Consider the following 17,695-nt stretch of genomic DNA (forward strand, 5'->3'; position numbering starts at 1 on the left):
ATTTATTTATAAATAAATTAATATTTTTGTGATTTAGATGCTGTTGTTTAAAAGGAATCCAAGTTCCATCTCTCTATTCTGCTTCTTTCTGGCTCTGTAAAATGCTTCCCTTCTATTACAAACCAGCTTTAAACCAGATGAACTAAAACCTTCATTCCCCCCACCATTCCCACCCCCAGTGTCCCTTTCTCTCCCCCTTGTCTCCCTCTCTCTCTCTCTGCTCTTTGCCTGAGTGTTGGAGTGGAGCTCGCCAGTGCGCACCGCAGCACCACTCTCCACCTCACTTTTCGGACTTTTGCCACGCCACAGAGCACCTGCAGGGCCCACGGATATATAAGAGGGGAAACCAAGAGTGGGGAGCAGTGGGCAGCGCGTGTCCGACCGGACATTTGAGAGGTGGACAGAAGCTGCCGGCCGGAAGGGCGGACGGAGCGCAGCGCACCATGGCCTCAAAGGAGAACTTAGCGGCCGGCTTCGTCAGCGTGAGCAGAGAAATCTCAGGTAAGTTTACCAGAAGAAGAAGGTGTTTTTAGACATCTTTTAGAAGAAACGCGCAGAGGACAGGTTAAAGAGTCGTCCTTGGTTCTTCTCTCCTGAGCCGCTTTTCTTTAAATTAGATTTAAAATGAGTTTAACACCGCAGGCGAGCGCTGCAAATGTCTCCCAGAGCAAAACAAGCAAGAAATAAATAAATAAACAGCAACGGTTGCATGAACTGTAATCTCATCGATCTTAGTATATAAGTGCTCTTGGCTGTGTTTTTTTTTTCCATATAAAACAATCTGCTGGAAGCGCGCATTAGGTCAGGTTTATCGTTTATCCGGGAGTTATTTTTAAGCCTTGAGTGCGCGTGAGCGCCTCGTTGCGCTTTATGGATTCATTAAGTTTCTTTTCTCTTTCTGTGCGCGTGCGCGCGTAGGAGTTAAGATGCGACTGGGAGCTGGTTGCGTGTGTGTGTCCAAACATCAACATAGGGCGATGGGATGTCACAGAAGGTGTGTCTCTCACTGTTGATTATCCTGATGCGGCGAGTTAAGTCCCGCTGGTTACCAGATCAGCCCTGTCAAGCCCCTTCTGTCTAAATACCAGGAGGCATTTGGTTCATTAACACACCTGCTAGAGCTGGGCAAGGTGGAGAGGAGGGGAGAGGTGCTCCAAGAACACTGTTAGGTTTGATACAAGAAGCTATGTACAAGACAGCACATGCAGTGCAGGTTTTCAGGTCAGAATAGACACAAACTGAATTAAATTAACTATTTAGATGCTTGACAGATCATGGACTCTCTTTATTGGTTCAATTTGGTTCATTTACAGTAATGTGGTTCAATTACAATCAATTCTAATTGGTTCATTTACAATAAACACAAGTAAATTACATACATATATTCATATACAACAACCCAAAAGAAAAAAACAAAATACATAAGTCCACCTCCCCTAAAACTGAGAATAAGCATTGAATTATTAACATGACATAGAACATCTCCACCTTCCCAAATAAACTAATTGAAGTCTGACACCGTTCTATAATAAGCAAACTCTGTCCTAAGACGTGCCGCCAACAGGCCTCTGAACATCAGTTCAACATCTACAGAATATGACTTTTCATTTTATTTCTCCTGGTGAGCCAAATGCTCATCTTTGCCTGACCAAACAAAACATTAACCAGACAGATGCTTGACAGAGGGTGGCAGCATCATGCTGTGGGAATGTATATTTTTTTTCTTTTTGACCTACATTCAAATCACTTATGGAAATCCGACACTAAAGTTCATTGGGATCGTACCAATCAAACGATGAGACATGATCCATCAAACCAGCATGATGCTTTTCTTCAGAGAGGTGCATTGAAGATGGTCAGGGTTCAATTGATAATGTTGGGGAAATGAATCAAGCTTAATAGATGAAAATCCTGTTAGAGCTCACCAGTTTTATCAGTCCAAAGAGCTGTTTTTACCCTTCACTCCTATAGCCTACTAACAACAATTTATCTAGAGCTAGAAATTCTGGTCCTGGAGTAGTTAAAAAATGATTAAATAAATAAGGGACATTTTTGTGAGTGTTTTTTTTTAAATTGAAATTATATGCAGATAATGCATGAAATAAAATATGCTTTATTTAAAAAAAAGTTTTTGATCCAAGTTCAGGAGTGAAAACCCAGTCTGGCAGACTGTAGTAAAGGTTGCTGACTTCTGTATTAGAGGGTTTTATGTGACCTTCCAGCTGGCCAACATAATTAAGCATAAAGCCAGGGCTTCTATTGGATGTGTTAGATAAATCAAAGTTTAAAAAGGCTATACATTTTACTCATACTGTAAAATTCAGAGATTTTTTTTTAACCAAATGAGTAAATTTCTTACTCATTTGAATATTTCATTTACTTGTTGCTTTAATGTGTTATTTTTATTCATTAAGCAGCAGAATATTAACATATGATTCAAAATGATCATATAGTTATGTTAATATCTAGCTACAGTTAAAGTACAGTCAGTCAGTACCGCATCCACTGATTAAGAAGAATGTTTTTTGTTTTTTTTGTTCATACTGATGATCACAAACAACTTTTTTATGATGTTTTAAGATTTTTAGACAAATTTTTAAGAGCTGGTTAAACATAAACTGTTACCTAGATTATAAAACATGGAAATGTTGCTTATTCCTCTTCAATCAGGAAGTGCCTTAGAGGGCTACTTTTAGCAATGGTTGCAGAATTGGGCTTATTAGCATTTTTTTTTTTTTTACTTTACCCTATTTAACTTTTTTCTTCTCTAAGAGGTAAAACTGAATCCCTTTTCCTGATAGCTAAGGCTAGATATTTTTTCCAATACAAACGTCTGCTTCAGAGTTGCATAAAAGAAGTTTTTAGGAAGTTAGACTTTTATATTTGATGTATCACTAAAAAATCTGCGGTTACAGGCTTTACTTTTAACTTTTACAAAGTTGGAATATTTATTTATAATTAAACCATTATATCCTACACAGACCACCATTTTCAGATCAAATTATGCTGGTAGTATTTAGTACTAAGATAAGTTCATTTACAAATTCAATGATCATTACTTATTGCATTATAAAGAACATAATATGCATACATTGTGATTTTAATGGCCAGTATTAGATAGCCTTCAAAGTTCACCAAGCTGTCAAAAAGCCAGTGAATATATTAGCATCGGAATCTTATAGAGTGATTGTTTTTGTTTCTTCCCTTTCCTACTCCTGCTGTCCCTCTTTACAAATTTGGGAACAGATGCTTAGGTCACCCTGGCAGTCCACAGGGTGCTGCGTTGTAAGTTAAAAGGTTTAAGTAATTAGGCCTTACCCAGCCTAATGCCAATAACTCCATGTTTGTCTTCTGCTGATCCCTCTTTCAATCCACCCGCAAGCTCCCTATACCCACCCCATCCCTGCCCCATCCTTCCTGCATCTGCCGCTGCTCCATCAAGCGTGACAGCCAGCTTCCACTGCTGTTGGTGGACGGGGAGAATAGCAATCTGGTGGGAGAGCTTTGGAGACTTTGACACAATAGAGTGTCGTGACACAGCATGACTTGATTCATCTCCTTCTGCTAAGTTCCATGAGTGCACATTTACAGTGGTGGGCATAGTTGAAATGTGGGCTGCGAATGAATCTCACTGCTTGTTGGCATATGTGCCTGCTTGCTGTATGAGGATTTAGGCTGAAATTATGTTTGTGTGATGGCATATTATATGATGCTGAATACTGAATGTAGAATTTAAATTGGGGAAACCTTAAGTGCAGTTCTGTGAGTTATAGCAGGGTTGACCAGTTTGATGCAGAGTAGGGCTGCAACTAACGATTATTTTAAAAATCGATGAATCGGACGATTATTTTTTCGATTAATCGATGAATCGGACAAAAAATATTTTTTATATTAACCTCTTTATTCCAAAATAAACATTATAGACAGAACAAACAAGCACACAAGTACAGGTTGCTCATTAACTGTACTGGTGCAATATGAAAAATAAATGTTTGTGTTAAAACTACGCAAACTTACATGAGAAATGTAGCTGTACATCCACAAAATATAGGCTACTTTGTTTCATAAAGCGCAAAAAAAGACATTTTTGTTTTTAAAAGCCTCTAAGGGGTTCAAACAATAGGCCCCCCCATTTCAACAAATGAGTTTTTTTAGACTAGAAGAGTTCTGCCTTTTAAGACAGGAAAGTATAGCAGTTAAAGTTGCTACTTGAGAAAATACTGAACCATAGAGATAAAAATAGCCCTGTGATTCAAATTATAAATTGTATTTGGAATAAAAATGAGAGAACTAGGGGTGCTAAAAAACACATCCTCCAAAGACAGATATTTACATGGGAATGTGGCAAATATAATTAATTGACATATTACTGATCTTGCTGGATTTTATTCTGCTTTACTTCCATAAATTGCAGGATCTTTACTTTATCTTTGCCAGAAGATTTAAACTTTAAAAGTCTTGCCCTCATAATTTGCAAGTTAATTTATTTATAAAGTAAATATAAACGCTGCTTAAGCTAATTCAAATGAAATTAAAAGTAAAATAAGTAGCCAACCTTATCACTGTCTGTAACCTACTAACACGGTAAGGAAAGCATCAGATGAGCTACCTGAGAAACTAACGTAACGTCTCCCCACTTTAAAACCAAACAAACATGGTGGTTCCGTGCCATGTTAATTTCTTTTGAAAAAAGTTGCATGTTATCACTTTTTTCGCTTTACAAAGCGCAGGCTATTTTAATTATTGTGATCAATTTGCGCCGTCAATCCCGGTGCATGCGCGCTTCATTTGCAGTCTGGACGCTGAGGCTCTGACTGAGAGGGACTCCTGCGGGAAAACGCGGTTGGGGTGGGGGAGGCGCCCCACGGCAGAGTAGGAACGATGCATGCTTTCACGTAAGAGTCTCCAAAAGCCGCCAGTGACACCGAAAAAAGTCGCCAGATTTGTCGCTAGTCGCTTTTTTGAAAAATAGTCGCTGGAGAGGTCTGAAAAGTCGCGGAGTTGGCAACACTGCACCTGCGGCGCTGACTCGCTCTGCCGTATTTTTTTTTCTTCCTCTTTCAGTCAAGAGGCAGTGATGACGGCGCGGCAGATGACGCAATAATCGCGCGACACAACTAATCGATGATGAAATTCGTTGCCAACGCTTTTAAAAGTCGATTTTTATCGATTTTATCGATTCGTTGTTGCAGCCCTAATGCAGAGCAACTCTCAGAGGTTCTACAGTGCCTTTTAAAAGCACTTTTTTACATTTTCCCCCTCTATTACATCTCTAGATTTCAATGCATAAAGTAGTATGTGTAGTAAAGTAGTGTCACATAAAGTGGAACATAAATGTAAAGGGGAAGGTAAAAGCATATATAGTTTTTGATGTTTTCTTTACAATAAAAAATGAACAGTGTCATATCTGTTTTTGTTAAGCACCTAAATTAAATCAACAGCAGCCAGAACCCTTCAGAAGTCTGTTCATCAGTATTTTATCTCATTGTAAATAAAACAGTTAAGAGCCCCATATTTACTTTAGATGAGCTCAGAAAACAAAGCTAAGCTGCGGCATGGGAATCTGTTGAAAAATTGTTTTTGTACAGTATCTACCAAGACATGGCCGTCCACTTGTTCTCTAAAGGAAGGAAGAGGGAGCATTAATCGCAGTAGCAGCTAAGAGGGCCATGGTGATTTCAGAGAAGAGATCAGGTGGAAGAAACTCTTTGCTGTATATGTTTGCAAAATATAACTAGCCAGACAGTAAAGTTGTTTAAAAAGATATAACTCCTGTTTGCAGTTTCTCCTTTCCACACCTAGGATACAGCAAAATTCAACTCTTTGTTAAAATACTATTTGATGGATGGAGCTGAATCCACAACATCTATGGTGCGAAACCTAATAGAAGCTATAAAGAACTTAAGGCTGGGATGAAAGTTCACCGTCCACCTCATTTCACTCTCTGAAACATTGTTAGTTCCAGAAAAAAACAATAGTAAGAAAAAAAGAACCTATTTCCAGAAAAGAATGTGGCTTTTCTGACAATATGTTCTCTCCAGCAGTTTCTCTGTCTCTGACTATGCACTCCTCTGTCAGTTTTCATCACACAAACCATCTCAACCTCAAATCAAAATCAGAGACCTTGCTTAGTTTTTGACCCATATATGCAATAAAACAACGTCTTTACGTGCTGATTGACAGCTACTTGGTCAAAGGTTCAAACATAACATACAACACATTTTACTCAGTAAACATGTTTGCCCAAAATTAGGAATGACTTATGCAGTGCTCATTTTGTCACATCTTGTTTCCCTCATTTGTAAAACAATTACTGTATAGTGCAGAAAGCATCCCATATAAGAACATTTGATCAGAGCTAACATAAGCTCTCTGCTTTTGCATTACAAACATCGTATTTTGAAGTGAAGATCCAATATGCTGAATCAGCATCAGTGCAGACGCTAAACTCAGAATGCTGTGATTACATTTCAGTGAATTTACCTCATTAAATACTAATTATCTGTAGCATTTATATTAATTATGCTTGTATGAATTCAGATAGCTAAAAGGTGGTATCAGAGTTGGAAATAAGATTTTTTTTTTAGTCACTGCTTTTGACCTTTAGTAGTAGGATGATAGAATACTGAAAATAACAACATTTTCTTTAGCAAAATATTTTATAAGCAATACACTGCTACTCCTTCCAAATACATTTTTTTATTGCAATAGAGCAGCCCTGTTCTTATTTGCTATTCCATAGCTTCTAAATCAGTTGAAAATTTACCATTATGGCTTTTTCATATGTATGTTTCCTTTCAATTCACATCGGCATATGCAATTTATTTTGGGCTTCTGATTATTGATTTAAACCATTTTTTTTCAATTTGGTTCAACAGCAACTCCATACAGCTGTGGAAACAATTTCACAAATACAAATTTGCATTTATATATAAAACCAAGTTTAGTTTTGGCATCAAAACTTTTTTTTATTAATATTTTTTATATTTGTTTAGGGTTTGAGGGGATCATTTCAGAAGCTTAATGTTAGCCTGCTTTACCATTGTTGTATGTGTTTGGGTTGATTGCCACAATTCAACACATAAGTGGTCACTTTTAATCATTAGCTTGTTATTAGGTGAAAAGGAAATCAAAGAACTTGGCTATAGTATTTTTTTTTTCTTTATTGAGATATCCAGTTTTTGGAATGATGGCAGCAGGCTGCCATCGTCGTGCTTAAACGCTTTGAAACATTGCGCTTGTCATTATTTCAATGGTTACATATTTGGTCTCTTCCACCCACAAGTCAATAAGCTTGTTGATGTCAGCAGCTGGGGATGTTTATCAAGTTCAAAGGTGTCTGTTTGACAGCATGCTACCCTCTCTTCCAGGGAGTGACAGTTCTGTTGAGATGTTTGAAACTTTGATGCAGCTGGACTTTCTGACAATGATCCAAAACATACATGAAAACTGTTTTTTAATGAATAAAGCAAGCTAACATAAGGCTAGGGAAATCATTCTAAACTTCCCAGGAATTAAAATGATCTAAGGAATCATTTTTAGATCTTTATTAAAATTGTTGCCACATTTCTTCCCATTAAAATCAAATGTGTACTTGTCACTAGAGCAGTAGTTAAAGTAGTGTGCGCCATCCTTACTCTATTTGATAAATGATTCAGGGATTGTGCAATAAGACATTAGTCATATTTTGGTAAACAAAGTATTGACTTCTTTCAATACTGATTATTAAAGGGTTTCCTTATTTATACAGGCTATAAAAATTAGAGTATTTATCTCATAGTCTAATAAAGTTTTATATTCATTTTTAATTTGTAATTAATGTTCATTTTTCCTCTCCAATTTCTTCCTAGAGAGCATCAGGAAGGTGCTGGACAAACAGCCCATTAAATTCGTGCGGGCAATCAAGCAGGAGACAAGAGGCGGCAAATCTGAAGACAGAATCCTGGTGAGCTGTCGTTATCTTCCACCTCAAACCCAAGCGAAACTGTTTTTATGGTACACCAGTGGTTATTCTGACTCTACATTTTGGCAAATCTAGTGGGGTGCATTGTAGTCAGACCAAAATCCAGCAAATTGAAAGAGGCGTAAGAAGTCACAGATTACGCTTTGTAAGACGTCTAACAGACGCGTTGTAAATCTGGCTTTGGACAGATGCCTGCTAAGCAAAGCAAAGTGGACACCATGCCATGTCCTACTGAGTCCTTTCTGAGAGTTTATTAGATGTGGCAGGATGGCCTTAATGCCACAGGCTGTAGTGGCGAGTGTGGGTGTGTCTGAGTATGTAAGCCAAATGCAGTGTGCATGTATGGCTTTTATTGTTTGTTTTAAATGAGGGAAAATGCTGGTGTTTGAACGGATGCCAGAGGATATGTGTGGAGTATGCGACATGCTGAAGGAACTTGTCAAAACTGAGGCCATCTTTGTTCATGAGAAAGTGACTATTAGTCAGTCACAGTAGTGACCGATCACTTACTCACATATTGTCATTATCAAGAGGACTAGTATCCTTTACCCCCCCGCAAGAAAAAGGAAAGACACACATGCTTATAGGAGAAACAGTTCTTCTCCATGTGCTTACTGTTATTTGTCCTCTGTTCTGAGATATATTTTTATTGTTCTTAACCCCTCCCCCTCTTTTTGTACATTCGTTTTTTCCCCCTCCCATCCTCCTTATCTGTCCATCGCAATTATTCTCCTCCCTGTCATCTCCCCCCTTCCAACACCATAGTGGTTCCCTGTTACTTTCGCTATCTCTCCTCCTTTTGCCCTTTCTCTCCTTCTCTGCCTCCTTCTTCAAACCTGTTAAAGGGTATTGAGACCCTCTTACCATCCAAAGCAATTCAATTAGGTCTTTGCTTTACAAGATTTTTTTTTTACTATCCAAATAAACTCTAGCTGCCTCTGCTACTTCAGATGCTTTTAAGAGAAGGGAGGAGGGAAAACATGTAGACATATCTGCATATCTCTCTCTCTCTCTCTCTCTCTCTCTCTCAAAAAAAAAAAAATCTTTTGCTCTAATGAATGCATTTGTCTTGATGTATGAAGGTTGAATAAATGGTCTTCCTAAATGGACAGGTCTTCTCAGTATGAGCTGGGCACCAAATACTAAAAATCTTAATTATTTCACATACAGAAAGTGGACATTGTGTTTCACATAGATTCAATAGGTTTTCAATAAGTGATTTTAAGCATACTTTTTTTGCTTTTTTACTACCGTAATTTTCGGACTATTAGCCGCACCTGAATATAAGCCACAGAAGCTAAATTGCGTGATTTGTACATATACAAGCCGCACCGGACTATAAGCAGCAGTTTTTTTATGTTTAATGTCCGTCTTTCTCGCTGTCGTTCTGTCTCGTACCACTCGTGATAGAAGTCTGTTGAAGCAAATGTGACATCAACATGGTGGATGGTAAAATCCATAGATTTAGGTATTACCCTAGTGGCCGTTAGCTGTAAAAGTCCATAGATAAGCCGCATTGTTATATAAGCCGCAAGGTCGAAAAATGGGGAAAAAGTCGCGGCTTATAGTCGGAAAATTACGGTATCACAAACGTGTGGAGCAGTAGTTTTGTGTTAAGTTTTATTTACTCATTAGGATACCACAAAATGGATTCGTCTGCAACCAAATTCCTTAAGTAATTAAAGTCCACTTGTGTGTAGTTTAATTGAAGTATGAATTAATCTGTTCTATGGAGGCCTCACAGGTATTTATAGAGAATATCTGCATTTAGATTTTTGCATTTAGAATCTGTTGAGCTTGCTCACAGATGTGATCCTGAAATCTCATATTTCTCTTTTTTTGGGAAGGTAAAGTTCAATAAATTCAAGCTTCATGCATCTGTTTTATGTTTACCATTAAGCCTTTGTTCTAAATATTGCTCCTTCTTCCAGTCCCTCAGGAGATTTGTTCATATCCAACTGTCAGTGTGTGTCGACTGTACCAGCCATCATTTGTTGAAGCACACACACACACACATCCAAGGCTGTAACCCCCCACCGCCCACCTCATACAGGCACTAGGAGGGCGCAGCAGGACATCTATAAGCACCCAGGGCAATGTGTTGGAGAGTGTCAATGTGAATGCATCTATCACATCCTAACGCACACATGCTTGCAGATTGGCATGTGCCGGAGGCTTAAACGTAGACACACACGAGGCTCAGAGCATCAGAACTTGCTTTCACATGCACTCTCTCGGCCATTATTAGATCACCGTACTGAAGATTAGAGAGGCAAGTCAGAAAACAAAGCATCTTCAAAGGAAGAGAGCTTGGGAGAGAGAAAAGGGGGGGAATATGATGAAGGAAAAGGGGAGGGCATCCCACTGGAGGAGCGTGAATGAAGGATGGAGTGAGCAGATAGAGAGGGAGGGAGGAAATCTCTGCTGTGTTTTGATGCCCCACTTGCCGATTTGGCTGTTCCGCCACTTATTTATCCTGATCGGTTGCTCCGTTTCATCCTCTGTTGACTCTGCGGTTTCTGTGCTCCAATAATAAGCCAATTACATGCTGAGAGAGTCACTGTGTGACAGTCCTGGACACACGTGGGTGCTCATTCCCTGCATAGGTTCTACAGTGAACGTTGAGAAATTGCTCATAAGAACTGTGCGTAAAGAACCGGGGTCAAATAGGTGCTGTTTCCACATGTGAAGGTTCAGTTATGCTTGGATGCTTAGTGACTGTGTGGATGTGTGGGGCTGGTGTGTGTGTGTGTGTGTGTGTGTGTGTGTGTGTGTGTGTTTGTTTATAGCAGTGCTGTAATTTATAAAACTCATGGCGGGTGTAATATATGATGATGATTTATGGCTTTGAATTGCCTTTTAAAGTCCCCCTGTTACAAATAAATCATTCATAAGTGAAAGTGGCTCCCTGTTTTCTGAACTGAGCTAGTTCCAACTAATAAAAATAAGATATTTAGAATAAAAGTAAGCTTTCATTATACTGAATAAAAATTTCTTTCAGAGGATAAGGGAATGCTGACCTCATTTGTTAGCGCCTCTGTTTAAGATGTTGGGAAAGCCCTGAAATATAAGTGTCTTAAAATATTAAATTTGATTAAAAAACGATTTGCTGATAAATTATTTTATTTAGTAAGCTATCTAGTAGCATGAGTTTTATTGACACTTCTCTTTGTACAAACACCCTGCTTAAAGGAAATCTTAGTTTTTACCTATAGGATATCACAAGTTTTTTATGCTTGACACTTCAGACTATCCTGAAACTTTCCTGTGATTTATGTCTATGACAGTCATGTAAGAAATATACTATCATATCTAGTAGGGATGGAAAGGTTTATGAAAACAGTCCGAACCGTTCGGTTCGACTGTCTCGGTTCGATTCGCATGTGTTGCGTTCGGTTCATGCGCTGCTCCTTTTTCTTATAGGCGAAGCGTTTACACTCCAGAGCAGAAGGTGGCGGTACTGCGACCAAAGCCAACCACCAGTAGTAACCAAGAAGAAGAAGCGAAGCAGCGTAGTTGTTTTGGAGAATTGTGTGGGTATGGCGAGTGGGAAAGAGCAGGAGTTAGAAGACGCGCCAGCAGCACTTTATAGGTCTGCTGTATGGAACCACTTTGCATTTAGAGTGACCTACGATGACGGCGGAAAGAAAGTCGTGGATAAAAGTGCAACAGTGTGCAAGCATTGTGCAACACGTTTTGTTTATGCTAACAGCAACACGACCAACATGTCAGGCTAACATTCAACATATACCGAACCGAACCGAAAACCGTGACCACGAAACCGTGAACCAAACCGAACAGTGGATTTTGTGAACCATTCCACCCCTAATATCTTGTGAATCAGATCATTAAACACATTTCCTGAGGAAATATAACAAGAATCCCTCTTATCATAATATAATTTATTACAAAAACAAAACATTCAACCAGATGTGCTCACTTCTCTTTTCTTTTTCAAATCTCTCCAATCAAAACTATCTATATAATATCTCTACATAATCAAAACTTGATCAGAACTTGCCTCAAAGCATGAACTTAGTAATGGTCTCAATAAGTATATCCAAAGCTAAATAAATGCAAGAATGGATAAATAGAATAAAGTACAGATTTTGAAACACACTTCATTCAAGGGTTGCTCAACAAAGAATAAAAAATTCTTTTTCTGTGAGAAATTATAGAGTGAAGACATTAATTCATTTCAATGGGTCTTTATACACCTTTACTTCAATCTTGGGCTGCATGAATATGACGTTTCTTTTAAATGTACACAATAATCAGTTTTATGGTTCCACCAAAGTTCACTGGGGGATTCTAGTGCAACATAGTAGGCTTACATGGAAAACTACACTGGTGTCGCCTTTTTTTCCTTCTTTTAGGTCATTTTACTTAGAGAGCTAAACCTCAATTTCCCAAACTACAATTTTTCAATGGCCTTTTCTTGTATAGGGCTTTATCAAGTTAGAAGACTTCAAAGCACTTTTTACTACAATTATTCACTCATTCACACACTGATGGTGATAAATCACATTGTAGTCATAGCTTCCTTGCGGCAGATTGACAGAATCAAGGCTGCCATGTAATGAGGCTGCCATACAATTGCTGCCACATTTTCTGTCCACCAAAAGCCGGTAAAGGTGGATGATGTTTTATGACCAAGGGCACAACAACAAAGACTGACTAAATGGGAGCTGAAACTATTGACTGTATAACAAACCCCTACTGCCTGAGTCACAGTGACCCTGCATCACAAAAGGTCCCTCCCACTTAATTAATTCGACTACGTGCTGCATCGTAGTGGACAAAAATCCCGGACGATTTTGAAATTCCCCTCGGACATTTTGTTAAGTATGAAAAGTAGGACATGTCCTGGAAAAAGAGGATGTCAAGCTCATGTTCTGCTTATGCAGAGACTGATGGGATCTAATAAAAAGGCTGTTAAAAGATCACATTTTAAAAGAATTGTTTCACAAGTGGCCTGAGATTTGGTTCAGTTAAGGAGTCTGATGGAGTTATCGGCACACAGTAAAAATAGAGGCGTAAAAACTTGGCAGATTTTTTAATAAGGGCAATGGTTTTTCCAACTACCTCAACAACAAAGTTTATAATGACAAAAAAAAAATACAATTTCACTCTGGATGGATTTTGGCCCGCACTGATTTGCAGAAAAGTTTTGATTCAACCATGTTGGATTTTTTATTTAAATTTTTTTAGCTTGATTGGTGTGTCTAAGGCAATGCCATATCATCTCAGTTGGACATTCTGTGTTCCTGAATTTGACCTCACAACTCCAAAACATATTTTTTTTAATTTGTAGCCAATCAAGACGTGTATCTGGTGTTCTTTAGTTAGGTTTCATGTTGCAAGATTGTTAATAAGTCAGGCTATCCATTCAAGTAGCTGACTGTAGTACTTTGTAGTAGTTCACTTTTTTAAGCCAGCTGACTAGCAGTACACTGAATAATTGCATTAAACAACAACAAATAACATAAAAAATGAATGCGTTGGATTCATGAAATTCTTTAACATGCTGTTCAAAAGACATTTCTCTTTAGAACTAAAAAAAAACACTGCTTCAATCAGTTGTTCAGGACAGAACATGAGGAAAATATATGATAATAAGGTAAACAGAGAACAGCTTAACCTTGGAAATATGGGGTACCTTATACTTGATTAACATTTTCTTTTTAGTGCAAGATAAAGATGAATAAATTAGTTTCAAAGCTGATTCTCAGGAGTCATCATAAAAGGGAATGCCTACATTTTCTTCCCTAGGCATCTTAAATTTATCCCTGGAAGCTTGTTTAAGATCCTGCATGACATAGTTTAGTTTTATCTAGAAAGAAAAAGCCAAAAGAGTGGTTATTGCCCCCCACAGCATGATGCAGCCACCACAATGTGTAAAGAGATTTTAAGGAAGACCAGGGAAGCAGTCTGGAATCCAGTTATACATGATGACATTTTCACAGAACTTTCGTTTTGCTCAGAAAACAAGGTTTAGAATTTTGCTTAGCAGAGCACAAATACTAAGACTCTCAGATAGTCATTTGAGACCCTGCATGTCTTCTGGGAAACTTAGCTTTGGTTTACCCTGTTAGTTTTATTTAATTTTGTGTCCTTAAACAAGCCGCACAACATTTTTCAAACATGTTAAATGATAAATGAAAGTGCTTTCTTCCAGTTCTTAATTGGCAAAGTTGATCAAGGCTACTGACCCAGCTAATAGGTAATAGTGGCTTGCAATGCTTGATCATCATTTTGTATTTTAGCTCAGATGGAGAAAAATTTGCTATTTTAGCATGCTGCTGCCTGTGGCCTTCCTGCTTCTTGCAGTAAAAAAAACATTAAACATCGTCTATTTCCTTTAGTTTTTATTTGCTGTTTTCTGCATATGTGTTATGCATTTTTGAGGTCTACAGATAATTAAAACTCACAAATCTTGTTGAAAGTGTAGTCCCCCTGAGGCGTGTTTGTATTTGTCGTTTTTGTGGTTGGAATATGCTTGCTCATATATTGTCCACACATTGATTCCTATTTAGCCTCGCACAGATACCACTAGGGGTGTGCAAAATAATCGTCATATCGATGCATCGCGATTCTAATTGTTGTGATCTACTGCATCGATTCTTGAAGGCAAGAATCGATTATTAAAAAAAAAAAAAAAAAAAAAAAAAAATTTTTTTTTTTTTTTTTATCATTTCAGTTTTCAAGTTGAAACATTTTAATGTTTTCGTTTCATTGGTTTGAAGGACCACTGAGGCCATGTAAACGGCACTGATTATCCTTATTTTGTTATTTTAAGTTTGATGAATCCTAAGATCTTTTTGTCAGTGTGTCCACGCCGGTAATAGTAATATTTCTGTCCAGTATTTGTTTTCATGGCAACACCTCCAAAAGTCATTTCAATAAATACAGCTATGTATGAATTCGGTTGCTTTCAGTTATGTATCAATTGAAGACACTATCCAGATCATACCCAGCCAGTCAGCCACTGGTAAGGGCTGTATCCTTTTACTACAGTGTTCAGTGAAAATATTGCAATGCATCGCAATATTTCAAGTATCGTGATGCATCGTGATAGAATCGCATCGTGGCATGTGAATCGTGATTCGAATCGAATCGTGACTTCTTTGCCAATACCCACCCCTAGATACCACACAATAAATGCACCTCTCGTTTCCTTTTAAATAATCCAATAATAACCATATCAGGGATAAAGTCAGTATAAGGAGTAAAATGGATAAGAAAAATAATTATTTGGTTTTTACATGAATTTCCTGGAGTTCGAAAACTGTGCCGTATTTGCTTATTGAATTTATTTTTTCACCTGAGCTCATTATTTTAATTAGCCAAATTGAATGCAATTTGTAAAAAGCAAAGTTCTAGAGCAGCACTTTAGCAGTTAGAGGGCAGTGCTTGTACTCAGAAAATTGCTTAGTTGAAAACCTGTTTGTGAACAAGCTTTCTCCTTCTTGCTTCACCCCAATGACACCTGGTGCTGCATCGTCAGCAAGAAGGGCCTGGCTGTCACTGAGAATAAGTTGCCTTGTATTCAAAGTTTAATATTGTCTGTAACTTCAGCTGGAAGACGCCCAGAACGTTTCACCCTTGCAGTGCCCTGAAACAGTATTCATATTCTTTCAACATTTTCAGGGTTCTTTGTGATTTATTGTATTCACATCTAATATTAAGTAGTAGTTAGTGTTATGGCTAAAAATATGATCCAGATGTTTTTCCTACCAAATGCAATTGATAGATTTCGTTTAACTTCCTTAAGTTTCACAATGAAAATGACAAATTACATAAGACATAAAAATGTTTTTTATTTCAATCAACTCTTTTGGGAGGTGACCTTAATTTAAAGGGCAGCAAAAGCTGTGAATATGCTTGTAAAACAATGTTTTAAAAATAGCTCTGAAAATATATAAAACTAAGAATTTCCAGTGAGTGGTGTTATACAGTCAGCTAGTTTATTAGTTATTAATACATATCAAAGAACAAAAAACAAAAAAATCATATTGTCCAAAAAAATAAAATCTTCATAAACAGAAGACTTGATTAGTTTATTTTATTGATTAATCACCCTGCTCTACTGAGTAGCATAGAAATTCAATTCAGTTTATTTTAGTTTAAATTTTTTTTATATTATCTTAAATCAAAGAAAAGAATGAAAGGACATTCTTCATTCATTAAGAAAAATCAAAACCAAAAGGTTATCTGCATGTTTGGAAATATGATTCGTCTAAAGCACATTTCTTTAAGACATACAGTACAAATAATAACCTTAACTAGTTGGAGCAACCGTTCGGCTAATCCAGTCCAGTTGCCAGAAGCTCCCTGTTTTTGTGCCAGCTTTTAAGAGTTTAAACAGAGGTCCTTTATTTTCTTCTCCATCTGTATCTTTTCCAAATCATGTTTGTGCTTATTGTGATTCCCTATCAATAATTGTTTTTATGTTTCTGTATCTGTATTTTGTATTTTCATCTTTCTTTTTATTTATCTTTTGTATTTTTTGTAAAGTGACCTTGAGTGTCAAGAAAGGCGCTGTTAAATAAAATGTATTATTATTATTATTATTATAAACCTGCTATCTGTGAGCAGTGCTGTTACAAATGTTTATCTTTATGAGCAAAACCTGTCTGCTTTGTTAAAAAAGAAACTACTCTGCTCTCCAAATCACTTCAGTGTAACATGTAGCAACACATACAACATGCTTATTTAAATAGGGCTATCCGCACATCTTTTACACCTGTTATCAATTATGTATGCAGACTTAGTAGATCTGCCTATTAATTGTTCTTTGTTTGTTATACTCCTTATATTGTATGTTAGTGGATCAGACCTAAAGAATAGTGTTTAAAGTCTTAGTAAAAAAAAAAAAAATCAGTTTATGTCCAGCTTTAATGTCCTTTGCTTGCAACTAACTTTAAATCCCTTTTCTACTTAACTTCACTTTCTTCATTGCACTTTTCCATATGACCTTGAGTTCACTAAGGCTACGTTCACACTGCAGGCCTTGATGCTCAATTCCGATTTTTTTTTTTAAAACCGTTTTTTTTCGCGTTGCCATTCATATTTCCAAATATATGCGACTTGTATTTGATCTCTTGTGTGAACTGCAGTCGTACATCGCAAGTGTCCCGCATGCGCAGTAGTGGACGCAATGACATCACAGGTCAGCGTGCTCTGTGTTTACGGAAGTAAACATGGATTGTAGTGCCGGCGTACATCTAGTGGTCTTTTCCAACCATAAAAAGTCAATCTTTTCAATATGTTTACACATAAATACTGCTCTCCGCATCATCTTCTGCCATGGTTTTTGTTTTTCTTGCCTATTCTGTGTAGCAAGACACATAATATTGACCTTTGTCGGGTATTAATGACGTTCAGGTCGAATGAATGCGACCTGGCCGTTCACATACAGGTCTCATTTGAAAAGATCAGATTCGTATCAGATTCAGGACCACATAGCCAAGTGGCCTGGGTCAGATTGGAAAAAATCGAATCTGTGTTGTTCAGACTGCCATGAAAAGATCAGATCCAGGTTGCATATGGGCAAAAAAAATCGGATTTGGGTCACTTCAGGCTGCAGTGTGAACGTAGCCTAATAGTTATCCTGAGATTATCCCACCTGATCTGCTGATTGTTTTACCCCCCCCCTGGCTTTTAAGCTAACTATGTTAACCTATCCCTGTTTTAACTCATCCAAAACTCTCCCCACCCTGTCTGTTTGTT

The 17,695-nt window shown here is 37.6% G+C and overlaps 1 protein-coding gene across 5 annotated transcripts in view; it reads left to right on the top strand.

Moving 5' to 3' along the window:
* The first annotated feature begins 236 nt into the window (after window positions 1-236).
* Window positions 237-17,695, top strand: part of carmil3 (capping protein regulator and myosin 1 linker 3) — a 146,095-nt gene continuing 128,636 nt past the window's right edge. For all 5 annotated transcript variants that reach the window (XM_038300486.1, XM_038300490.1, XM_038300491.1 and 2 more), the window contains exons 1-2: window positions 237-501; window positions 7,851-7,945. In XM_038300486.1, the coding sequence (XP_038156414.1) occupies window positions 444-501; window positions 7,851-7,945 (153 nt within the window). In that variant the 5' untranslated portion in view covers window positions 237-443. The remainder of the gene's footprint in view (window positions 502-7,850; window positions 7,946-17,695) is intronic.

This window comes from Cyprinodon tularosa, unplaced genomic scaffold, assembly GCF_016077235.1.
Source record: "Cyprinodon tularosa strain WSP-4 unplaced genomic scaffold, ASM1607723v1 ctg45, whole genome shotgun sequence".
NCBI classification, from domain to species: domain Eukaryota; kingdom Metazoa; phylum Chordata; class Actinopteri; order Cyprinodontiformes; family Cyprinodontidae; genus Cyprinodon; species Cyprinodon tularosa.